This window comes from Silene latifolia, chromosome 11 (genome assembly GCF_048544455.1).
Source record: "Silene latifolia isolate original U9 population chromosome 11, ASM4854445v1, whole genome shotgun sequence".
Lineage (NCBI taxonomy): Eukaryota > Viridiplantae > Streptophyta > Magnoliopsida > Caryophyllales > Caryophyllaceae > Silene > Silene latifolia.
In genome coordinates this window covers 97,955,417-97,981,859 of record NC_133536.1, presented here as the reverse complement: position 1 = coordinate 97,981,859, position 26,443 = coordinate 97,955,417, and the positions used below count along the sequence as shown (strand labels likewise).

The window sequence follows — 26,443 nt, the reverse complement described above, 5'->3', positions numbered from 1 at the left end:
AGAAATGCATATCTTTATGTAAATAAGTATATTGAATATTATTGCAAGAATAATGCAGTAATGGAATTCTAATATGCTCTGGTAATTTATTTCATACAAATAAAGGTTCATATATAATGTATTCCTGCCAATGTCCATTGTCATGCCCTTAAAGGAACATTTATTTTATTGATAATGTTCATAGGAAATATTGTTGTCCATTTTGATATAGCATATATAAAATGTATTGAATGTTAATGACAGTAAACGACATAATACTATTTAATTAATATTAGAAATACTTACAAAAGCCATTCAAGACTGTTTCATAATCAGTTTAAATATAAAACTCACTATAAATACTTGTCTAAACTAGTGTGCTAATTACAAAATCTATGGAATAATCATATAGAAAACGTCTTCACTCCCTTGAAAAGGTGCTCTGGTTTCTGGTTTTTTTTTGTTCTTATTATTTTTTCCCTGCAAAAGAAATGCATATCTTTATGTAAATAGTAGCCTATATAACATTCAGATTATTTCATTTATAAGTATTATTTGATTAATCAGTATGTTTTTTTATCTTGCGAAAAGAAATATATACTTTAGTCCCCAGACGAATTAAAAGTTGCTTCAGGTCTGAAAATCAAACTGCATTTGTGGCTGGAACGTTTTGCCAAAATTAAGTATAGTAGATATTTCAATATGGCAACGTGCTTAATATTTGCAGGAGAAGATTATTTTACCTTTTGCTGTAATCTATTTTCACAATAACATTGTTTGCTCTTTGCATGATTAGACAATGTCAAAGCCCACGTTAATTTGTTTTACCATATAGTATGGCCTTAAATATGGTTGAAGTTGGTACTTCCCATAATGCCTTAAGTTTATTGTCACTCGTTTTAAAATACGTTTATTTTTTGCCTGAACCAGAATATGAGTTCCGTTACCAATTTGGATATCGAGCAAAAACTCGCTGGCGTTGAGTATGATCTCGCTGAAATGAAACGCGAAAGAGATTCACTGGATCAATATCTTATTGAGGTGCTTGGTAAAAATGAAGTATTAGAAGAACATCAGAAAGGGCTATACGAGAAACTGGACATAGCTGAAGTGAATGCAAAGTCACTACAACAGAGGCTGGACATTGCTGAAGCGCAGATGAAGTTTATCACGGCTGAAAGAGACAGCATAGCCCGACAACTTGAAGCTAATAGACAAAACAGTACACAGAGGCTGCCATGGACCGTCAGTTTCTCACCGGTGTCACAGCTGTACGAGAATCACATGCTCTTCTTGATCGTGAAAATACTATACCTTGGCCAGCAGTCGTGAAGGCTATGGAATTAATGGACGGTTATAAGAAACATCTAAGGGAGGACTTGCTGGAGGGTGAGAGCAGTGTTCATGCTTCTGTTTGCAGTAAACCCGGAAAGGGTTAAGAACTTTGATGTTAATTTATGTATAATTATAATCTGCAGTTAAGTTTAGAAACATATGCGTTTTCATTAACTATTATTGTCAGAACATATTTGCAGTTTATTATGAATGTTTATTTGAATCTAAATTATTATCATGTACCTAAGCTTTAACTGTTTAGAATTGACCCTTTCTAATTTAAAGCAAGTTACAAGAGTGATCAACTATAATGTACCTTCAACAATTTACAAATGTCCATATTATTATGTAACGATGTACCAAAACATTAAACCCGCATTTGTTTCAAAGATTATCCTCTTAAAATAAGGGAATTGGTTTAAGGATGGATTAGGCAGACCGCGGTCAGCCTAATCCAACCATAAATCCTTTCCCGTCCCGTTTTAGAAAATTCAGCCCCCTAGTTTTAATCCCGTCCCCAAAAAGGGTTCACTCGGCCCCTCTAGGGTGTCTTTTTATCTTGCCACCTTCGAATGAGAAGCAACGGAAAGGGTTTAGGGTTCGATTAGGCAGATCCGCGGTAGCGGTCTGCCTAATCAAACCCTAAACCCTTTCCCGTCCCGTTTTAGGATACCCGCCCCCCCCCCCCCCCCAAAAAAAAGGGTTCACACGGCCCCTCTAGGGTGTTTTTTTGTCTTGCCGCCTTAAAATGAGAAGAAAAGGAAAGGGTTTAGGGTTGGATTAGTCGGATCCGCGGTAGCGGTCCGCCTAATCAAACCCTAAACCCTTTCCCGTCCCGTTTTAGGATACCCGGCCCCCCAAAAAGGGTTCACTCGGCCCATCTAGGGTGTCTTTTTGTCTTGCCGCCTTCAAATGAGAAGCAAGGGAAAGGGTTTAGGGTTGGATTAGGCGGATCCGCGGTAGCGGTCCGCCTAATCAAACCCTAAACCCTTTCCCGTCCCGTTTTAGGATACCCTCCCCCCCCCCAAAAGGGTTCACTCGGCCCCTCTAGGGTGTCTTTTTGTCTTGCCGCCTTTAAATGAGAAGCAAGGGAAACGGTTTAGGGTTGGATTAGGCGGATCCGCGGTAACGGTCCGTTTAATCAAACCCTAAACCCTTTCCCGTCCCGTTTTAGGATACCCCCCCCCCCAAAGGGTTCACTCGGCCCCTCTAGGGTGTCTTTTTGTCTTGCCGCCTTCAAATGAGAAGCAAGGGAAAGGGTTTAGGGTTGGATTAGGCGGATCCGCGGTAGCGGTCCGTCTAATCAAACCCTAAACCCTTTCCGTCCCCGTTTTAGGATAACCGGGCCCTCCCAAAAAGGGTTCACTCGGCCCCTCTAGGGTGTCTTTTTGTCTTGCCGCCTTCAAATGAGAAGCAAGGGAAGGGGTTTAGGGTTGGATTAGGCGGATCCGCGGTAGCGGTCCGCCTAATCAAACCCTAAACCCTTTTCAGTCCCGTTTTAGGATACCCCCCCCCCCCCCCCCACCCCCACAAAAGGGTTCACTCGGCCCCTCTAGGGTGTCTTTTTGTCTTGCCACCTTCAAATGAGAAGCAAGGAAAAGGGTTTAGGGTTGGATTAGGCGGATCCGCTGTAGCGGTCCCCCTAATCAAACCCTAAACCCTTTCCCGTCCCGTTTTAGGATACCCGGCCCCCCCAAAAAGGGTTCACTCGGCCCCTCTAGGGTGTCTTTTTGTCTTGCCGCCTTCAAATGAGAAGCAAGGGAAAAGGTTTAGGGTTGGATTAGGCGGATCCGCGGTAGCGGTCTGCCTAATAAAACCCTAAACCCTTTCCCGTCCCGTTTTAGGATACCCCCCCCCCCCCCCAAAAAAAAAAAAAAAAAAAAAAAAAAAAAATACTCGGCCTGTCTAGGTTGTCTTTTTGTCTTGTCGACCTCGTAGTTTTAATCCCATCCCATTTTAGGATACCCGACCTCGTAGTTTTAACCCTGATTTAGCAACATACTTCATTTAATCAATATTACAAATATTTACAAAGCCATTTAAGACTTAAAAAAAAAACGAAAACAAACATTAAAAAGCAAGTAACAACTAAAAGAGGAAATAAATAGTTAATATATGCATTAATTGTATTGATTTATGTGTAATTTATTCTCTAATTTCTAAACTAATGCCAAATATGGAAGGGTATTAAATATATTTATCATTTCTCTTATTTTTTAACAGGTACAGTACACTAGTAACTACTACTAACTACCTTCAAGAAAAAAGAAATGGAGTAAAAAAATAAAAGTAGTAACCAGTTTTTAGCTCAGTCGTTTTACATTACCAATATAGACGTTTTCATAGGAGAATTGTTCAACAGCAGTATAATTTTGAAGTTACGCCCAATTTCGTCCGTTATACTAAGGTATTTTCTTTTCAATTTCGTTTCTTCTTTATCATAATTCTAATATAATGTTTAATTTGGATCACTTAATTGTTCAACATCAGTATAATTTTGATGTTTTGATTTCAGATATTAATACTACTTTACTGTTAAAAATTCATTCTGATTAATGTGCATGAATTATTTTTTCTACATTTAGAAATACATTCGCATTGTTCTTCCCCAATTTTAGATCTCTGAAGTATTCTTTCAACATTTACTTTCTAGTTTTTGTTAATTTTGGATTTTTAATTGAAGCTAATAATATATTATTCATACAGCTTTAAATTAATGTGCCTATTGTTTTTAATATAGAAATTGTTCTAAATCATCTAAAAGTACATTATCTTTGTGACTAATGTACATTTCCTAAAACTAGGTAACTGGTGATTATCTCTACTTGTCAATTTTGTATTTTCAATTGAACGTAATAATATAATACATTCAGCTTAAATTAATGTGCCGTTTGATTTAAATATAGAAATCAGATAATTTACGCGGTATCCCTAAGGTTTGCCACTTTGCACAAAATACCCAAATTTTTGACCCGGAAATCTTAAAGAGGTCATAACTCGTGTTTACGAGTTCCAAAAGTGACGAATTTTTTTTCCAAATCGCTCATCTTTCCGAGAACTAAAATTTGAAAAAAAAAAAAATTGTCGCATTTGGATTCCGCTACTAGGAGTTATTGTGCGTCAAAGTTTTTTCGACCGAACAAACTTTGAGTGAGCATATCTCATAGTCACGAGTTCCAAACTCTTCAAACTTTTTTTTCAAATCGTATTAATTACTCGTACAGATGATCGATTCGAAAAAAAATTCTTCACTTTCTGAGTTCGTAAACACGAGTTATGACCTCTTTAAATTTTTCGAATAAAAAATTTGGGTATTTTGTGCAAAGTGGCCAATTTCAGGGGTACCGCGTGAATTATCCGTATAGAAATTGTTCTGAATCATCTAAAAGTACATTATCTTTGTGACTAATGTACATTTCCTAAAATTAGGTAACTGGTGATTATCTCTACTTGTCAATTTTGTATTTTCAATTGAACGTAATAATATAATACATTCAGCTTAAATTAATGTGCCGTTTGTTTTTAATATAGAAACTGTTCTGAATCATCTAAAAGAACATTATATTTGTGATTAATGTACATTTCCTAAAATTAGGTAACTGCTGATTATCTCTACTTGTTAATTTTTGGATTTTTAATTGAAGGTAATAATATAATGTACATTCAGCTTAATTAATGTGCCGTTTGTTTTTAATATAGAAACTGTTCTGAATCATCTAAAATAATATTATATTTGTGATTAATGTACATTTCCTAAAATTAGGTAACTGCTGATTATCTCTACTTGTTTTGTAATTTCATTTTATAATTACAGACTATGGAGCAGGAAGATAAAAAATCTCAAAAGCGAAGAAAAGTTACTTTTATTTTTCCACCAGCTGAAAGTTGCACTGATGGTAAAAATGAGTGTGCTCCATTTACAAGAAAGCGTAAATCAGCTACTATTAACAGTAAATCTAAGTGTATACAATCTTTCGCAAAGAAGATAAATGAAGAAAGTGACGATGATCTTGCAGTTAAGAAACAAATTGTTTCTGTTAATAAACAAATTGTTACTGCAAAGAAACAAAGTCCTCAAAAGGGTAAAGTAAGTAATAAGATGGTATTAGGTTCAAAGTGTAAGCAGAAGTTTGATTTCTCTTCGTTTAAAAGTGCATATACGAGAATGTCTCCTACAGGAGTAGTTGAGGTAGTTGAACGTTTGTCATACGGACAGTGGTGCGCGCTAGAAGAGATTGGATTTAGTGGGCTGTTTTGGTTAAGAGTTCGTTCCATTCCTTTAAAGCTTGGGTACTGGTTAATTAAGCAGTATAACCCATACCAAAACTTTATTGATCTTCTTGATGGTGAGAAGTTGTTCTTGAAGATTTATGATGTAAGATCAACATTTGGATTTCCAATAGGCCCTAAAACAGTTGAATTATCCAAAACTCATACTGAATCAGAAGAGTTTCAAGAGTTTTATGGCAAATGGAAACAACAATTTGGTATAAAAGATGGACAAGTTCCACTCATAACGCTTGAGAATTGGTTGATAAATCATGATCACGGTGGTGATGAATTCATGGTTAACTTTGTTGTGTTTGCTGTTTCTTTTGCTAATGAGAAACACCCAAAAGCCTTTGGTTAATCATCATGTTTTGAAATCGTTGATGAATGTTGATGAAATCAAAGATTACAATTGGTGTTCCTTTTTGTTAAAAAGTCTCCAAGAAAGCAAGATTGAGTGGGTGGAAAAGGAGACTTACTTCGGCGGGACACTGTTGTTTTTGGAGGTAAGAAGTCTTAAAAAATATATTTGAAGTTCATAAATTAATTTAACATTGCAAGGTACGTTTTCATTCTCTTCTAATTAAGTTTTTTTTTTTTTTTTTTTTTTTTTTTTTTTTTTTTGCAGCTCATCTATGTTGATCGCGTTGTTCATGTGGAACGAAAAGTTGAAAGAGATTATTATACGTTGGTAGGTTAGACTAGTAGTTTGTTATCATCCAGAGAGAAGGATGAGATGAAAAGTGGTATGTTTGGAAATGGTAAGTTTGAAGCACCAATGAAGGAGGTGGTTGACAATACAGGTGTCGAATCTGTCTATGAAACAAAGGACTACACCGAGGAGTATATTCTTGATCTTGCTAAATGTATAACTAGTTTAGCTCAGAACATATCATCTGTTAAGGCTAAGTTATAAAAAGGAGCAACAATAATTAAGGAGAACAAGACTGCTAAGAAGTTCTGTGATCATGCATTTAGTTTACTCAATTTGTCAAATGGGCACAGCTCCGCTGATAGTGAAAGTTCTTTTGGTACTAATGTTGCTGATATTCCAGATGTTGTTCCTGCTGCTGAGAATGATGTTAGTAATCATCCTTTGGTTCTTGAAGCTTTGAATAATGTAAACATAACTTTAAAAAATAGTATTCAGGTTGAAAGCATGTCATTGAAGAGGCCGATTTTTTATACATACAAAAAGGTAAATATGTTGATCATATTTTTTGTTATATTATGTTAACTTGGTGCTTAAGTGTATTGTTCTTTAATTTGATACATTCAACTATTCCAGAAGCCTTGTGCATTGAGAAAAGAAGGTGAATTAGTTGACAATGTGAATGAAGATAACAAAAAAGAGGTGTCAAAAGGAGAGTCAGAGGAAAACAAAGTTGAAACAGTTGAAAATGGAAATGAACACAAGAAGGAAGATATGTCAAAAGGGGAGTCAGAGGAAAACAAAGTTGAATCAGTTGAAAATGGGAATGAAGATAACAAGGAAGACGTGTCGGAAGGGGAGTTTGATGAAAACAAAGTTTAAACAGTTGAAAATGGGAATGAAGACAACAAGGAAGAGGTGTCAGAAGGGGAGTGTGACAAAAACAAAATGTCTGATGATGACAAGGATGTACAAAATGATTCGAACCATCTTTATGTTGATAGTGACGGGGAGAATGAGCAAGAAGCCAATACGGATAATCTTATAAATACCCTTGTATGTAGCATGTTATCTGAAGATTATAGTGAAGAACCCAAGGTAACCAATCCCAACTCAAGCTTAGATATTAGTAAAGAACTTGATTTACTAAGAGGAGACACTGACCCATGTACAGAGCCATCTGAGTTTCAGCACTGTATTGCTGACTACGTCTACGACACTAAGGGAAAAGGCGCTGTTCTTGCTAGGTATATTTTATTCTACTCATTATGTTTCTTTTATTTAATAATTCTGTACATTTCGGTTGGGTATTATGTGCATTATTAATAAAGATAATGTACATATGTGTAATTAACTGACTTGTTTTGTGTAACGTCTGAACCAGTGAAAAGCTCTTTGAGTTTAAGAATGTCGTGGGTACCCGATATCTTTTTGCATCTCTAAAACCACCTCGGTATAGAACAGATGCTGTGGTTGATTGTTGGTCAGCTTACTTGAATTTCAATGAACTTGAAAGAAAATCTTCAGCACCACGTCGATTCTTTGCTTCAACCCTCGTATTTGTAAGTAAAATTTTATTTCATTCTATATTACAATAATTTTATGTTATACAAGTGTATATTAATAGAAGAATATTATGTTCTGTGTGTGCAGCAAGCATTTCAAGGGCAAAGGAAAGAATTCAAATTTGAAAGACAATTGGAAGTATTCAAGAAGCATCTTAGAAATGAGTTAAATCATGCTGGGATTATTGATGTGACAAAAGTTGATATGGTTAGCTCAAATAATATATATAGTCAATACACAGTGTTATCTGCTGCTAATTTACTCTCGTAACAAATTTTATGTCTGTTGTATCTTCTAATCTTTTCTTATATAAAACAGTTTTTTTTCCCAATAATATCCGACAAGCATTTTTACCTATTCGTATTCAATATGGAGAAGAACAAGTTTATCATTCTTGATAATCAACAGCATGATGAAACCCCAAAAACTCGTTACGGTAACAAACCTTGGAATATGGTAATTGTTCAGTTGCCTTTCATTGGTTATTTTTTCTTTTACAATGTCATATTTTTTGCACGGTCTCTCTAGACAGTTTGATCTGAATTTTTCCATGCAGCGTAATGCTTTGGCAGAATATTTCAATGACATTGGTGATTTGAAGGAAAGAGTAAGAGCAATGGAGCCTGCTGTATTAAAAAGGCCTTGGAGAAACCATCAAAATGTTGTTGACTGTGGTATTTACACAATGAAACACATGGAAACGTACAAGGGGGGTCAGTATTGGACTTGTGGGTTGACAAAAAACAACGTAAGTTTCTAAACAATTTATATCCCATAATTGTAAATGTACTTTTGGTTTAATTAAATGATCTTTCTTAAAGTATTAAAAGCACATTCTTGTTTATAAGTTACCTATCCTCAAGATATTCTAACTTTTGTAGATGGATGGACTTCGAATATTGAGAATCAAATATCTTTGCACTTTGGTTTCATCCAAGTGCAACATTGTTTGTGATGACGTTTTAACAAAGGTGAAGCAGTATCAAGAGAAGCCTTCCCAAAGAAACTGGATTCGTCTGATGAAGAATTCTACGAGGGTGATGAGACTATTGGGGATGAGAAGATAGGAGAGGAGGTAGTTGGAAAGAAAGAGAAGAGTATCGATGATATTGGTGTCCCTGACAACAATGAGACTGTTAGGGTTAAGAAGAGAACAATGGAGGTAGGTTGTACAGAAGGGAATATACCAGATGGTAATGATGTTTGTGAGAACAATGACAGCACGACAGATGTGAGTAATACAAACGACATAGCTAGGATAAAAGACAAGAGTACAAATGAGCATAATGTGCTTGACAGTGCTGACACTACCAAAGGCAAAATCATCAACAATCAAAATGTTCATGAACATGAAACAAGTCAACCAGAGTCTCTAAGCATCCTTGCAAATCGTAATTTACTAAGCACAGATACATGCATTATTACTCCTCTTATTGACTTTCAGAATTGTATTGCTCATTATGTGTCGTATAGTAGAGGAAAACATACCGATTTAGCCAGGTATATATATATCTCTAGTAATGTACAATATTTAAATTTAAAATGTTCTGTATCCTGTTTTGAGTTAACACTGGTAGTCCTGAACCAGGGAACCTCTTGTGCATGTGGGTGACATTTCTCTTCGGCGTATTGAAATGGCAACGCTACGACAGTCTAAGTATTTAACGAGTAATGTGATCGATTGTTGGGCAAAAATTTTGAATGCCAAGGAATCTAGAAGAAACTCTTCAGAGCCATATCGATTTTTTTTCACCACAGCTGTGTGTGTAAGTCAAATATTTATATAAACTTATTTCAACAAGTAAATTTTGTAATGTTGTTTCCCTTGATTAACATCAAAAACTTTACTTGTCTTGCATACAGATGATGCTTCAAGGAGAACTAGACACTGTTGAAAATTTTATGGTGATTAAGGATATAATGAAAGAAGAGTTTACCAAATTTTCGGTTAACCCAGATAGAATTGATTTGGTTAGCATCGACAATATAAACTCTTTCTGCATGTTATATTTAATTTGCTTGTTGCCTAATAAATCTTTTAAAATCTACAGTTCTTCTTCCTAGTTATATATAAAAGGCATTACCATTTACTAGTCATTGACAGCAACAAGTATAAGTTCATCATCATTGATAATGTGCACCGTGACGGAAAACCAGAAGAATTTTTCCACGATAGACCACTATCTTTTGTAAGATTTTATGCTCTCTTTTGCTTAACAGCACTACATGCTGTTCCTATTCATTATTATGAATGTATAATGACTTTACATAGAGTGTACCTTCCCCAAAAATATGGTATGTCTTAATTTTCTTATTTTTGTGATATTGTAGCTCATAATTATTAGTGTCCTAATGTTCCCCCCCCTCCGCCAAAGATAATGTTCTAGCAGAATACTTGAAAGACATCGGTGTTTCAAAGGTAAAAGTTGATCGCATAAAAAAACTGCAGCCTATTCTTGCAAAGATGAAGTGGAGGAACAACACTAACAAGACTGATTGTGGTGTTTACGTTATGAGACATATGGAGACATTTACGGGTAATCTAAATTGGACCTGTGGGCTTAAAAAAGGCGATGTGAGTTTCAGAAGTAATACAATTATTATTAATGCATAATTTAGTACACATTTGTACATGTTCTAACCCCTTGTTTTCTTTACTTTCCTAGGATGCTCCCCTACTGATTTTGCGGAAGAAATACATTTCATATATGATTTCAACTGAAGGCAATGTATGTTTTGATGTTGTACTAAAGAAGGCAATGGATTTCCGTTCAAACCCACTGCCATGGGAAGAATACGACGATGAAGATGAGGAAGATGCTGAATTTAAGCCGTAAAAACTTTTTTAGTTTCGTTTGTGACATGTGTGTGAGTAATGTAACATATATTGAGGAAGCTACGACTCGAACAACCTGAAGTTTGAAAAAAATTTAATTCAAGAGAGTGTTATATTCCGGAAACAAATTTTAATAAAGTTTATTATGTTCTTGCAGAACAACAATAATGTTTATTGTGCAAAACGCCTTAAAATTATTGTACTCTGGGAAAACAATTCCAATCAAGTTGATGATGTCCCTGCAGAACAACAATAATGATCCTTTAATACAAATGTAATATACTTTGGCTATAAGAGTAATGTACTTTGGCAGTGAAATCGAATTGTATATACAAGCCTTTAAGAATGTTCCTTGCAGAACAACAATAATGATCCTTTAATACAAATGCAATATACTTTGGCTATAAGAGTAATGTACTTTGGCAGTAAAACCGAATTGTACATACAAGCCTTTAAGAATGTTCCTTGCAGAACAACAATAATGATCCTTTAATACAAATGTAATATACTTTGTCTATAAGAGTAATGTACTTTGGCAGTAAAATCGAATTGTACATACAAGCCTTTAAGAATGTTCTCGTAGTGTATATTATGGATGTCTATCCTTGAATCAAAAATTTGCACCTTCCACTTCGTTATCAGATTCATCTTCTTCATCGTCGTCCTCCACATTATCAGATTCATCTCCTTCATCGTCGTCATCTTCATGGTGGTATTTGGTGAATATGTAACAAAATATAAATTAAATATTAGATTTTATAACGAGAAAATGGCCAAAATGAACAACTAAATTGATATACATTTAATGTTAACCAAATATACATTGCTGAAATTCTCATCTGTGCCTTCAGAACAACCATAATGTTCATTGCACAAAGAGCTTATGTGCCTTCATATAAGAGTGATGATTTTGGAAGGTAAACACTATGCGCTATACTTGTATAATTAATAATTATTTAACATTAATGTAATATGCTTTAACAAGAAACCAAATTATACATACCTGTCAGATGGTTTGTTTCTTTGCAAGTCCTAGAGTTGTGTCCTTGGCGGCCACATGTTTTGCAGTACCTCTTCTCTTTTCCTCTCTTCTTTAGGGCTTTTAACATTTGTGATTCAATTCTCTTGCCCTTGGTCCTACACTTGTTTTTAGATTTTTTAGGAACATGAATCACCAACTTCTGAGGTATTTTGCAGCCCACGTACTTTTCTATTTCTTTCATCTTGTCTTTCTTCTTTGCTGGAACACTTCTGTTACTAATCATACCCAATCTAATATCTCTCAGTTTTTCAATCAAAAGCTTCATGTCGTTATCATCACACTCACTACGCCGACACAAGAATAAACCTCTTGCCACAGCTCGACTCAAACTTTTCCGGTCGAAAACTTTTGAGAGACATCTATCGCTTTGCCATCTTTATCAAAGACAGGCTTACTCATTGCAGCTTTTGTCCATCTTTGCATTATGTACTATTCTCGTATTTTCTCAAAATCTTGGTTGTGTAGAATCCAAAAGCGATTTTTGCACAACAAGCCCATTCTCTCAAACATAGAACAGAACAAGTAATCTCCATGTTATCTGGTGAATATGCTACGTTCCATGACTTATTTGGCATCTGCAAGTCTGTTAGAATATATATTTTTGTCTCATCAATCTTCTCCACATCTTTAAAACGGCAATCAGACAAAGCTGCAACCAATTCTGTTTGGAAGTCTTTAAAAATGTTGTGCGAGTATATTTCAGAAGCATGGACTTCAAGGTTTGAGTTTGTTTTCCGTGGGATTTTAGAGTGTTTGTTGTCACTGTTCAACTTGGACTGCTTGTGTCTTTGTGCTTCCAAGGTACTCTCATAGCACACCCAAAACTCAACAAGGGTCAAATGAGGTGTGAGGAACCTGTCAAAGAAACTGTTTTCACTCTCAGACCTAGAAGTAACCCTCATCAAGCCAGACATGGAAACATCTTTAAAATAGGCAGGGATCTACTGTTCCCTGATATCGTACAAATATGAAAATCACGCGTGTTCTACAAGTTGATAATCGGTAATTATCTTCCCCCATTGTTCTTCGAATTCATCAGGCTCAAGTTGGTTGTTCCAAACACACCTATTGAGCCTGGTCTTAAAATCCTCATCTTGAAACAGTTGATAACTGACTTTTTCTCTTAGTTTCTTCATTATGTGCCACATCCACAGTCTGTGTGTTGACTCCTTAAACACTTCTGGGACTACCGACTTCATTGATTTGTCCTGATCAGTAATTATAATTCTTGGATGGCACCCGCCCATTGCTTCCAAAAATGTCTTGAACAGCCATATGTAACACTCAATACTTTCATCACCTATCAACCCAGCTCCAAAGGTTATGCACCTTTTGTGGTGATCAACTCCTGTGAAAGGCACAAACACCATATCGTACTTATTTGTTCCATATGTAGCATCTACTGATAACACCTCACCGAACAGCATGTAGTTCTTTATGCAGATCGGATCTGCCCAAAACACTCCAGCCAAGCACTTGTTTTCATCTACTATAAAATCAAAGTAAAATGAACTGCATGTGTCTTTTTTCCCAATAAGATTCTCAACAAACATTTGTGCATCAAAATTACCAATGTAGGTTTTTATGTCCCTGACAAAATTTTTGAAATCAACCTCAGTAGCACCAATGTTGTCGTACCTCCACACGGCTCCTTCCAACCTCTATAGGCTTTCACACCACCTAGTTTTAGCACCTTTACCTTTGTGACAAATTGTTTCTGTACCTCTGTCATTTTTCGGTTTCCTTTCATGAATATTGTAGATTCAGGCGAAGCAAGTGGATGGTTATGGGCTTCATCAAATCTGGTAACAATATAAGTTCCATTTTCTTGGTATTTGTACTGCACTAATGCACGACAGTCAATTCTTGTAATCGGCCTCACACGGCTTATATCATCATCACATCGATTGTGCATCATTGTCGCAGATCGATGATCGTCGATATCAGTCCTCTTCCTTTTCCTACTTTCCTTTACACCTTGCCTATTGTAGACAACATTCCTTAATGCAAAACTGTTTGGTAACTCATTGCCTTTAATCCTTTTTGTTGTTTCAAGTCTTGGCGTAAACCCACAGATTGTACAGTATTCTTTGTGGAATAACTCTGCTGACTCTAGTGTTTCGAATACTTGTCCTACTTTAAGTTTCTTTTCCTCTGAACAGAATGGAATGTACTGGAGTGCATTTAATGTTTCAATTATTGTTCTTGGTGTTTTAAAGCTGTTATTTGTAGAAGAAGACGTAGTTGAATCACTTATACTCATTGTCTGCTTCAACAGTAGTTAAGTAAGTAAGTATATTGAATATTATTGCATCAATAATGCAGTAATCCAATTCTAATATGCTCTACAAAGATTGGTAATTTATTTCGTACAAATAAAGGTTCATATATAATGTATTCCTGCCAATGTCCATTATCATGCCTTTAAAGGAACATTTATTTTACTGCTAATGTTCATAGGAAATATTGTTGTCCATTTTGATATAGCATATATAAAATGTATTGAATGCTAATGACAGTAAACAAACAAATAGACAAAATACTATTTCATTAATATATTAGAAAAATATTTACAAAAGCCATTTAAGGCTTTCAAAAGCATAAAGCCTACTAAGGCTTATACTGGAAAAAAAAAACACAAGATAATACAAAATAACAATAAACTAGAAAACTAACTTAATATATTTCTAAACTAATCTAACAGTCGGAGTCATAATAACCCTCATCACCAGACTGCTCCTCAATTTCATATTCTTGTCTGTGTTTTTTATATTGTCGTGCTTGTCGTTTATGATGTCTAATTATTTCTTCACGACTAGATATATACTTGCAAAGGCAGTATCTTTCAAGGACCCGATTATTCTTTGTGACAGTGATGATTCCATTTTCATTTCCCCGAACCGGGTTTCGGTAATAATCCCTATCAATTACCTTTGGGTCGTTCCCTATAATGAACCAACTTGACCAGGCCTTGCACACCTCGGCCATGTTTTTCTTTTCTTGCCTCCCAAGTCGGTCAAAAAAAATCCGGAGCAATGCATGAGTAGTAAGGAAATGATGTAAAGGACGACTGTGTGATGGTACATCCATCTCCACAGGAATATCTCTTCCATCAATCCAGTTTGTAGAAAACTGGCTTACTTTCCATTGCCTATAATTTTCCACGAAATTTTGTTTGTGAGCATCATTCTTGTATTGGGTTATTTTGCATTTAGAGTAAGACATTGTTTTTTTTTTAAAGAAAATTAAGTAGTTTTTTGGAGAGATTAAAGGTTTTGGTTATTGGAAAAGGTTTTAGAAATGAAGATAGGATGGAAAAGTGATGGTGTACTCTTGGGTTTATATAGTGGATTAAGTGAGTATAAGAGATTAAATTTTGTGAACAGTTGTGTCTTTTCAACTGTCACAAACATAATCATGGTAATTAATAAATTGGTTGAAGTTATCTATGTTACTTAAAAAATTCCTGTCTAAATAATAAAATGTACCTTAAAAAATAATATAATGTACATTTAAGGTCTGCTTTTAAATCTCTTGCATAAAACAGTATATGCACATTATGAAAATACGTAATGGACATTTGAATCAAACTGAAAGCACATTTATTTTCCAAATAATGTTTCATGTTCTTTTTTAAATAATTTAATGTACCTTTAAATATAATATAATGTACATTTTCCAAACAGTGCTTAATGATATTTTAGTTGCACCTAATTATCAGAAAATTCAAATTATGAATATAGATAGTGGACAATTTATTTGATGGAACACGTTTTTTTATAATTAATATAATCTACATTTAGAAGTAATATTCAAATTAATGTGAATAGTTGTGTCTTTTCACCACATAAGCAAGTTACAAACCGTCATTTGACTTATTGTGACTTATTGTGAACAGTTGCATGACCACTTGCAAAAGGTAATAATTACTTGCACATCCTTATTATATATAATGCACATTTCAATAAGACTGATTGGACATTTCCTTATGAAACGTGTACAGCACAACACAACACATTATTATTACATGCAAAATTACTTTTCAGTTACTTCAAATTGCACACTTTTCCTTTCTCATTATTTTTACATTTTTTCTCACCACAAAGTACATTTGCATTTATCATCCTCCTAAAATCAAACAAACAAACTATAAACCCTAATTTAACACTTTTTATTATAAAATTAATGTTTTTGTCGTTCTGGACATTAAATCTAGTTAACTAAATTTAATCAAATCCGAAATTAAGTTGAATTTGATTAAATTCAACTTTAACATCATCATAAAATCAATTCAACAACGATTCAGAAAAGAATTAAATAACATTGAATGAACATACCTCAATATTGACTGTAGAAAACAATAATTCCAGATGAATGACGAAATCAATTCTGATTTTCCTTACAAAGTTTTGATCTTGAAATAACTGAATAGCTGATGAATGAAAAAGTTTGAACAAATTGAATCTGATTTGCGCTTCGAACACAGCAATTGATGATGAATAACCGATTTTAGATCACTAGATTTGATGTCGAAAAACAAAAATTTACAAATTAAGGAAGGATTAATGATGAAATCGATTGATTTTGTTTCGTGTGGTTTGATTTTGTTACGTAGGTTTGATATTGCTCACATGTACAGTCTTATTTTTTGTTTCCCCCGAAACTCTACTTTTCAATGAAGCGCGCGTCTAATCTCAGCCGTCAGATAATTTGATGGACGGTTGAGAGCTGTTCTCACGGTTCTCACGGTAAGCCTCGTTCTCACCGGAACTCTAGCATAATAATAATAATAATAATAATAATAATAATAATAATAATAATAATAATAATAATAATAATAATAATAATAATAATAATAATAATAATAATAATAATAATAATAATAATAATAATAATAATAATAATAATAATAATAATAATAATAATAATAATAATAATAATAATAATAATAATAATAATAATAATAATAATAATAATAATAATAATAATAATAATAATAATAATAATAATAATAATAATAATAATAATAATAATAATAATAATAATAATAATAATAATAATAATAATAATAATAATAATAATAATAATAATAATAATAATAATAATAATAATAATAATAATAATAATAATAATAATAATAATAATAATAATAATAATAATAATAATAATAATAATAATAACAATAACAACAATAACAACAATAACAACAATAACAATAACAACAATAACAATAACAACAATAACAATAACAACAATAACAACAATAATAACAACAATAACAACAATAATAATAATAATAATAATAATAATAATAATAATAATAATAATAATAATAATAATAATAATAATAATAATAATAATAATAATAATAATAATAATAATAATAATAATAATAATAATAATAATAATAATTTCTTCGATTCTTGCGATAAACCCTAATTTCTTCGATTCTTCTCCTTTTCTGATCTAAATCTTCTTCTTTTCTTTTCTTTCTTTGTTTCGATCATGGCTAGACCTCGTGGAAGAGCTCGTGGACGTCCTGTGTTGCATCAGGTGGCGGTGGGCGTTTCAAATTTGGATACTATTGTTGATTCAGGTGATGTTATTCGAACTCCGTTTATTGTTAGTGGTTTGGTTGAATCTGGTTCTCGTAGTCATAGTCGTCCTAAAACTTATAATTCGGTTATAAGTTCGCTTCGTGCTTCTGGTGATGCTTTGATGGAGGAAATTGAGCCAACCATTGATCCTCCTCCTGTGGATACAACATTAGAACTCGGCCTGGGTAATGGCTCTAAGTCAGGTCCTGTCCCTTCAGCAGCAGTTCCTACCCCTACTGTTGAGGGTCCTGCCTGGAATCAGGTTGTTAAGCCTAAGGTTGGGATGAGTCTTCACTTGTGAGCACAGTGCAGACTCTAAGGAGATTGATGTTTCAGAAGATGATGTGGAGGGTAAGCTGAGGTTTTGGCAGTATACTTTAATGGGTAATGTGTTGGGTGCTCGTCCCACAGTTGCCCAAATGCAAGCTTACGTTACTAAGTCCTGGAATCATGTCTCCTTGCATGCAGTTCAGTATTTTAGACGGGGGTGGTTTTCCTTTCGTTTTACTAGTGCTGAGGACATGGATGAGGTGCTGAAAGGAGGTCCTTGGTCATTAGGAAGCAATTCCTTAGTGCTTAAGAAATGGTCTCCTAATTTCTCAATGGAGATGGATAAGCTCTCTGTTGTACCAATTTGGATTCTGTTTCCTGAACTTGATCCTGTTCCGTGGTCTGACGTTGTGTTGAGCAAGATTGCTAGCAAAGTTGGAAAGCCATTGTATGCTGACATGACAACTACTTGTAAGGCTCGTTTGTCTTTTGCAAGAGTGTTGGTGGAGGCTGACTTGGCTACTGACCTCCCTGAGCAAGTCATACTTAACACTCTCTATCATGGACAGATAGTACAAGAAATTGTCTATGAGTGGAAGCCTTTTTATTATAAGTGTTGTGGAAAGCTGGGGCATACTGAAAAATTTTGTAAGCTCAACAAGGATAGGGTAACAGTTCAGACTGTTTGGAAGAAGAGCTCTTGTACAGGTTCCTACTGTACCCCCTCTTGTTCCTGCTAGTGGGCCTAGTCCAGTGGGTCCTACCAAGAATGGTTCTTCTAAGGCTAGGGGTAAAAGGCCCATTGTGGTGGAAAAGCATACTGAATCTTCAACTAAGGATAGTTGTGATGCTGCTGCCTCCTCATCTGAGGCCACTCTTCACAATTCCTATACTGTCCTTCCTATTGAGGGGAATGATGTGGAGTTGCAGGATACCAGTTCTCAGTTATTGGTGGATAACATTGAGCCTATGCCCCCTGATAAGAATGAAGATAGCAGTATGGAACATTAGAGGGCTTAATGATAGCCTTAAACAGTTGCAGGTTAGTAGGTTATTAGCTAAAAATAATCTAGATATTCTTGGCTTGGTTGAGACCCATGTCAAGCATCATAAAGAGAATGAAATAATGTCTCATTTTCCTACTTATGGTATTTTTAGCAATAAAGCACAGGGTAGGATCTGGCTGTTCTTTAATCCTTCCACTGTGACTATTAATAAGGTTTCTTTCCATGAACAATTGATACATTGTGATGTCTAGTTCAAGGCCAGTAATCAGTCTATTGCTGTTACTTTTGTTTATGGGTTTAATGATCCCAGAGCTAGGGTGGGTCTATGGGATGAGCTGACTTCTATCTCTGCCACTATCACTCAAGCTTGGGTTGTGTTGGGAGATTTCAATGTTGTTAGGAAGCTGAGTGAAAGAGCTGGGCCTAATCCTCCTTCTACTCAAGACATTTTGGATTTTAATGCTTGTTTGGCTCACTGTTATTTGGATGACATGCATAGCATGGGGTATGATTTTACATGGTCAAATAAGCAATGTACTGGCACTAGAACTTGGGCTCGACTGGATAGGGTCCTTGTTAATCCTGACTGGCTCCTTAGGTTTCCTTCTTCTTTTGCTCTCAGTCTGCCTCCTGGTGTTCCTGACCATTCTCCTCTTCTAGTCACTGTGGCTCCTGCTGGCTCCATCAAACGGAGGTTCAGCTTCCTTAATATCTGGCATGACCACTCTGATTATAAGAGGCTCATTGCTACTGCTTGGCAAATTCCCTGCTATGGCTCCCCAATGTATCAGCTGTTTCATAAGCTGAAAAGTGTGAGGTCCTCCCTACAGATCCTGCATAAGGAATCCTTTTCTGATATTTCTGGGAAAGTTCAGGCCATCAAAAAACAGCTGGATGCTTGCCAAACTGCTCTTCAGGCTGACCTGTTTTCTCCTCAGTTAATAGAACAGGAAAAGAATTTGCTTACTCAATATGCAGAGTTAAACAAACAGGAAATGGATATGTTGTTTCAAAGAGCCAAGGTGCATAATAAGGAAAGGAGATTGCTCATCCAGTTTCTTTTTCTCAAAAATTGCTTTGAGCAAGCACCATAGTACTATTGGTATGATTACTGATAAGGATGGTATAGTGAGATATGGGCTTGATCATGTCAATTCTGCATTTGTTGAGTATTATACTGGGCTACTTGGAGGGGAAGTTAAGGTGGAGCCTCTCAGTGACATTGTTTTATCAGCTGGTCCCAAAGTTTCAGTTGAGGCTGGTGCTCAGCTAATAATTCCTATCACTAGGGGGGAGATAAAAAAAAGCATTGTTTAGTATTTCATCTAACAAAAGTCCTGGCCAAGATGGGTTTTCCTCAGGATTTTTCAAAAGTGCTTGGGATATTGTTGGGGACACTTTTTGCCTTGCAGTTGAGGAGTATTTTAGAAAGGGGAGAATGATGAGGAAGGTTAATACTACTCTTCTAGCTCTTGTCCCTAAGAAGGAGGTGCCACTTACTGTTCAGGACTTCAGGCCCATTACTTGTTGTTCTGTTGTTTACAAGACTATTAGTAAGATCATTGCTAATAGGCTTCAGAAAGTCCTCCCTGAGTTGGTGGGTAATGAGCAAGCTGCTTTTATTAAGGGTCGCAGTATTTTTGAAAATATTATGATGTCTCAGAATCTTATTAAGGGCTATAATCAAAGCCTCATATCAACTAGATGTCTAATTAAAGTAGACATTAGGAAGGCTTTTAATTCTCTTCAGTGGGAGTTCATTAGACAAATGCTACATGGATTAGGCTCTCCTTCTCAGTTTTTCAAGTGGACTATGGGCTGCATTACTTCCCCTTGGTTTTCTTTGAAGATTAATGGCACTCTCTATGGGTTCTTCCCTGGGAAATCTGGGGTTAGATAGGGTGACCCTCTATCCCCTTATATCTTTGTTCTCAGTATGAAAATTCTCTCTCGACAACTTAGAAGACTCTAACTTCTCCCTCAGGTATCTTCTCATCGTTTTTGCTGATGATCTCATGATATTCATGAGGGGGGATGTACCGTCAGTTGTTGCTGTAGCAAAATGCCTTGATGAATTAGCTACAGTGTCTGGTCTACATGCTAACCCAGCTAAAACTAGCATATACTATGGAGGAGTTGTAGAGGATGTCAGGAAGCAGATTGGGGATCTTACTGACTATTCTGAGGAGAAGTTCCCTTTTAGATATTTAGGTGTCACTTTAAATCCAGGCAGGTTGGCTCTTGGGATGTTCAAAGCAATGATTGATAAGATTCAGTCCTCTATCCACCACTGTACTGGTAATCTTCTTTCATATGTAGGGAAGCTTCAACTCATTAACTTTGTCTTGTTTGGCCTGGAAAACTACTGGTGTTCTGCTCTGCTTTTGCCTAGGGTAGTTGCTAACCTGGTCAACAAGGTGTGCAAGGACTATTTCTGGGGTATTCAACCTGGAAAGCATAGGATGATTTTTCAAAGCTGGCAGTCCATTTGTTCCCCTTGGCAGGAGGGTGGTTTCAACATAAAGGAGCTCTTGAGTTGGAACAAAGCCCTTATCTGTAAGTAGCTCTGGTTGCTTTCCCAAAATAGAGATGGAATTTGGGATAAGTGGATAAAGGATTATAATATGCTTGGTGCTTCAATTTGGACTGTTCAGAGCAAACCTCATCATGCTGAAAGTTGGCGTGCAATCATTAAAGTTAGGGACAGCCTGCTGGGTATTACTGGGGATCAGGATGCTGCCCAGGCTGCTCTTGACTCCTATGTATTGAGAGGTCGTTTTGTAATCAGGAAGGTGTATGACATTTTTAGGCCTAAACGTAGTAAGCTTGGTTGGACTAGAGTTCTATCCTATTCTGAGATCCTTCCAAAGCATAAGATTTGCCTCATTCAAGCTGCTCAACAGGTTTTATCCACTGTTGACAAGATTAGTACTCGTGGCTATCATTTGGTTAACAGATGATGTCTATGTGAGGGTGCCTTAGAATCACATAGACATCTGTTATTTAGGTGTACCTTTTCTCAGGCTGTTCGTAGGCTGATGATATAATGGCTTGGCTTGACTGGATCATGGTCGGCTCTGGCCTTGAAGAACTGGTTATACCGTCTGCTACCTCAACATGGGATGCTTAGCTGGAAGAGTGCTTTGGTCTCTAGTTGTTTAGCTGGTCTTGTTCTCACTCTTTGGGAGGAAAGAAACAATCGCATATTCCTGGGGACCACAAAGAAACCTGAGCTTCTTGCCACAGAGCTACAGTGGGTCTTAAAAATTCGTCTATCTGCTAGTAGCAATTTTCATATTAGAAGTTGGCTTGTAAACAAGTAACTTAGTTTGGTTTGGGTCCCTTAGTTGGTTACTTGACGGTGTTTAGCTTTTGTAAGATTTTTCTCATTTATTTTCCCCTTCATGGATGAATAGATGGGTATAACTTTCTTGCAAAAAAAAAAATTAAAAAAAAATATAATAATAATAATAATAATAATAATAATTTTCGTCTTAAGTTAGAGTGGACTTGAGACGTATTCCCGTCTATCAAAAGACCGTCACAATTCACTTTTGAACCTAGATTAATTCGGACCAACCCGTTTTTTACAACACACACCCACTTTATGTTTTACACTTAATTAATCTTTTTTTTGTTGTCTACTCACTCTCTCACACACTCTCGTCCCTACCTTCGTCTTCCTTTCGTTCTTTTCCAAAAATCAACAGCACAACACTCAGTATACAACAAAGCCATGAACACCATTTTTTGCCAACCTTCAAACCTAGATTTCTCCTCCATTTCTAAACTATTTCCTTTGATTTTTGTGCCATTAGCTTCCCCTTTCCGTCCTTCAACTTTCTACGTAAGAAAATCCCGTTTTTGTGGTGGTTTCGAAATGGCCCACCTTATGAAAGTTTCGGTTTTAAGCCTTAATATTCCGTTTTCTTGCTCCTTGATAAAGGATTTGAAGACCCGGAGGAAGACTCGTGCTTTGTGCACCATTTACTTCAAGATTAGAGAGCTTTCGTGGTAACGGCTATAGGTTACTCGACAAAGCGTCGATATTTCGCCCATATTACTCGGTTTTATACTCTTATTTGTCGTAAAGTTTGGTTCTTTATGTCCCTCTCATATGTGTGGTTGAATATGTAAATTTCTTAGTCTTTCACATACTTGTTTGAAGTAGTTTTTATAGCTCGGTTTCTCTATGAAGTTCGGGTATGAAGGGTATGACTCAGTTTTTGGGAGTCGTGGAAGGGGTGTTTGAACTCTGTTTTGGGCGGTAAATTGTCTTAGTTGTGGACTGTTTTGGGGACGTTTGTCATGATGGCCACGGGACTGTTTTGGACAGTCGAAATGGCGGTTGTGTGTGAGCTGTTGTTGGACGCTATTTGGAAGCCAATTTTGGTTATGTTGGGTGTTGTTGTATATGTAAGCTATTAACTTCCGTCTTGTTTTTACTTCTAGACTTCTGTTTAAAGTTGTCTCGAATTGGATTGATTTTGGCTCGCTTTTATGCGGCTGTAATGGCTGTTTTAGAGCAGTTTTTGTGGCTGTGTATGGTCTTTTGGGGCAGCCGTGGAGGGGTGGTCAGGCGGGCTATTTTAGTGGGTAAATGGTGGTTGATATAAATGGTAAAACCAATGTGTATTCCCGTCTCAAGCCTGCTCATGAACTTGTCTTGTGGTTTACATGTATTGTTATTTTGGGCAAGTGTTTGTTGTGATTTGTTGGACCGGTTTATAATGGTTGGGCACGGTGGGGTTGCCCGTGGGCTGTGGCTGGTCGTGGGCTGGTGGTGTGGCCACGGCCTGGCTGCCTTTGAGGTGGTCTCGGGTGGGGGAGGGCATGGATACACGATGTTCCCATCTCCCTTTGTTATCTTTTTGTGTTGATATGCATTAGTTTAATTGGGCTTATTAGGTTTATTATTGGACTTGATATGTTTATTCAATTGGGCTTGTTATGTTTTCTCAATTGGGCTTATTATGTTTTGTCAGTTGGGCTTGTTATGTTTTATTAGTTGGGCTTGTACCCTGCTCCATATTTATGGGCCAACCCAGTATGTTAGTGTGGACTTATGAATGACTCACTTGTTATTGGTTACATTTTATCCCGTAATTTTACATAACATAAATTATTCATTACCGCTTGTTATATTTTATTTAACTGGCATGTTTATTCATATGAAAGGAAATGCTTATTGACCTAATACAAGAATGAAAGATTAATTATAAATAATTACTTGTGAGGAGTTGTATTCTTATGATAATGCCATTATGCTATACCTTACTGCTTGACTTATCTTTACCCCCTCCTTGTGCCGATCTGCCAAGTATGGGTTTAGCTCATATCTTCCGCCTCTTTTGGACTGTCCTGCCGATTGTGGTTTCTCCACTTCCGATCTGTCGTTCGAGTCTTGGATGCAAACTGTCCTGCCGCATATCAAATCGGGAACTGTATTGTCCGAGAGTCTGGTCAAATTTAGACTAGGACTGAGCCTTTGTGATTATCATTGTCGTCCTACCAGGGGAATTATATATAATTAGTAGTAAAGGTCTTGCTTGTTTATTGATCCGTGCCTTTTGTGCACACTTATTTCATCTATTTGCACCCATTTTTATGCATTATTGAGTAGCATAAGCTACTGTCTCCCTTGTATTGGCTACTTTGGGCGTGTATTGTATTTCATGAATGTTATTGATCAAAGTATGCGTAAACAAGACAAAACCCGTCTTTGGAGTTGCAATCTCGATGTTGGTGAGAAACAAGCTCGAAAACCATTCTTTGGAGTCCTTAGTGAAGTAAGGAAGCTTATTGAGCAAAAGAAGAGCTTCACGCCGCTAGTGCCTAATTTGAAGAGCCATAACTCGAGTTCTGCGCATTATAATCAAGTGATTCAAATTGGAGATGAAAGCTTGTCCTGTTAGCTTTCCAACGCCACCAAAAATGCTCGATTTTCCTAAGTAATGAAGAAATGGCGGCCGTTTGAAATTCAGTGCGCGTTGCAGGAAATGCGCGACGCAGAAAAGTCGATCGACTGTTCTTCTTAGTCGATCGACTTATCTACAGTATGGTCGAAATCTTCTTTATAATTTAGGCCCATTACTCTTATTATGATTTAAGAAGGACTTAGTAAACATTATTAGGTTATCTTACACTGTAGGAACTTTTCTACGTTGCTTTGCTTTAGGATTTTTGGATCTAAAACTCTTAATTCTTTCCTTTATTCGGTAATTCAATCAACCCTTGTTCTTAATTTTAATTCTTTCTCTTTATTTCTCTTTTCTCTTGTTCTCTTTATTTCTTTTATCTTATGTTTATTTGCTATTCTTGTATTTTCATTATGTTTAATCTAGTTATCGCTTTTATTGTTGATTTCATTAATTCAATTATGCAAATAAGTTCCATTGCTAGGATTTAGGGGAGTCATGTTTATAAGACGGTCTTAATTAGTTTATTAGGCCTGGCCTGTGTTGTTAATTATAGCATAAAATTGACGTTAATTGGTTAAGTGCACGTAACTAGTTAATTAATTTGGTAAACTCCAACCTAGATCGAGAGATTGAAGAGAGTTAGACCTGCTATAAACAATAGAATATCCTACTTAGAGCGAGAGCTATATTAGTATTCCAAGGCGAATAGTGGACCGAGATGACCTGTTCATTACCCTTCAGACCATACTTATGCTGACCGTTGACCCTACCTCTGACCGTTGTTGACCGTAGTGACCCGATGTCCTAGCCTTTTCTCTTATTAATTGAACTCCGTTTTCTACGCTTTATTTCTCTTTCCGTGATACTTAGTTAGTAAAAACAAACAAACCCCCCAGATTCGTTACTTAGACATACTTAGATTTAGCAAATAAAACACAATTATCTCCCTGTGGATACGATCCCGACTTCCTCTACTGCATTAGTTTAGGCCAGTTGGTTTATCTTTAATAGGTGTGAAATTTAGCCTGTCAAATTTTGGCGCCGTTGCGGGAGACACAATTATTTTCTATTTGTTTTTATTTAGTTTGTCTTTTGTCTCAGGGAACTTCAGTTCCTTGAGACCGTTCTAATGATTTCTATCCCGTTTCCACAGGGTGAAGATGAGAACTTCCATGATTACATGCATAGATGGATTGATTGGATTCGTTCTCATAACTACGAAAGCAAACTCTCACTGCTTAATGTGTGTCTTACCATCATAAGAGGTATGAACAAACAAACCCAGGCCTATATTGACTCCATAGGTAAGGGAGATTATGATGGTAAGAATATTGAAGATGTCCTTTGTTTCTTTGAATGACTTGCTCTTGAATGCATTAAACCCACTTTTTCATTTTAGTCAGACATGGATAAGGGATTGGGTGAGACCATAGAACCCGTTTTAAAGAATGAAAAAGATATTGACCGAAACATAGAGGATGAGACCATATGCTCAGTTGATAACCCTTTCTCTGAGGAAATCTAGAACCCCTCTATGACAATTTTATAGAATATGAGCCACATGAGGAATACTTGATGGACCCTCTAGAGAACCCCTTTTGTGACGAGTTTTGCGATAAGGAGAGTGCGGATGTGCCATTGGAAGCTCTTGAGGTCAAATGGGATATATATGACGATATAATAGATGAGCTTATTATGGGAGATCCCATTGACACATTTGACTTTACCACCCCTTGTATTTGGGATGACTACCCACCTTCTCCTATTGCACACTTGACTCCTCCACCTCACATAGAATACCCGTCTAAGCATGTTGTTTCTACTTATGTGTTTTAATGTTATATGCTTAAGTTGTGCCTTATGGTTTAGGCTTTGTTGTTCCATGCTTAGCTGATGGGTGGAATAATTTGGTGGATTGCTATGAGAGCTGTCAAAGAAATTACAACAAGCTGAGACGGTCTCTAACCTC

The 26,443-nt window shown here is 36.0% G+C and overlaps 3 protein-coding genes across 3 annotated transcripts; 1 reads left to right on the top strand and 2 right to left on the bottom strand.

Annotated features, from left to right (window-relative positions):
- Positions 1 to 12,101: 12,101 nt before the first annotated feature.
- LOC141613703 (protein FAR1-RELATED SEQUENCE 5-like) lies at positions 12,102 to 12,593 on the bottom strand. The gene has a single exon (XM_074432447.1). The coding sequence runs from the start codon at positions 12,591 to 12,593 to the stop codon at positions 12,102 to 12,104; it is 492 nt and encodes a 163-aa protein (XP_074288548.1).
- Positions 12,594 to 12,653: 60 nt separating this feature from the next.
- On the bottom strand, positions 12,654 to 13,942 carry LOC141613702 (protein FAR1-RELATED SEQUENCE 5-like). Its single transcript, XM_074432446.1, has 2 exons — positions 13,326 to 13,942; positions 12,654 to 13,269 (listed from the first exon to the last, which is right to left on the bottom strand). Exons 1-2 carry the CDS (start codon positions 13,940 to 13,942, stop codon positions 12,654 to 12,656), a joined length of 1,233 nt encoding a protein of 410 aa, XP_074288547.1.
- Positions 13,943 to 17,656: 3,714 nt separating this feature from the next.
- Positions 17,657 to 20,453, top strand: LOC141613701 (uncharacterized). The gene is made up of 6 exons (XM_074432444.1): positions 17,657 to 18,118; positions 18,255 to 18,543; positions 18,705 to 18,718; positions 18,805 to 19,575; positions 19,673 to 19,814; positions 19,915 to 20,453. The coding sequence occupies exons 1-6, from the start codon at positions 17,657 to 17,659 to the stop codon at positions 20,451 to 20,453; spliced, it is 2,217 nt and encodes a 738-aa protein (XP_074288545.1).
- The last annotated feature ends 5,990 nt before the right edge of the window (positions 20,454 to 26,443 follow it).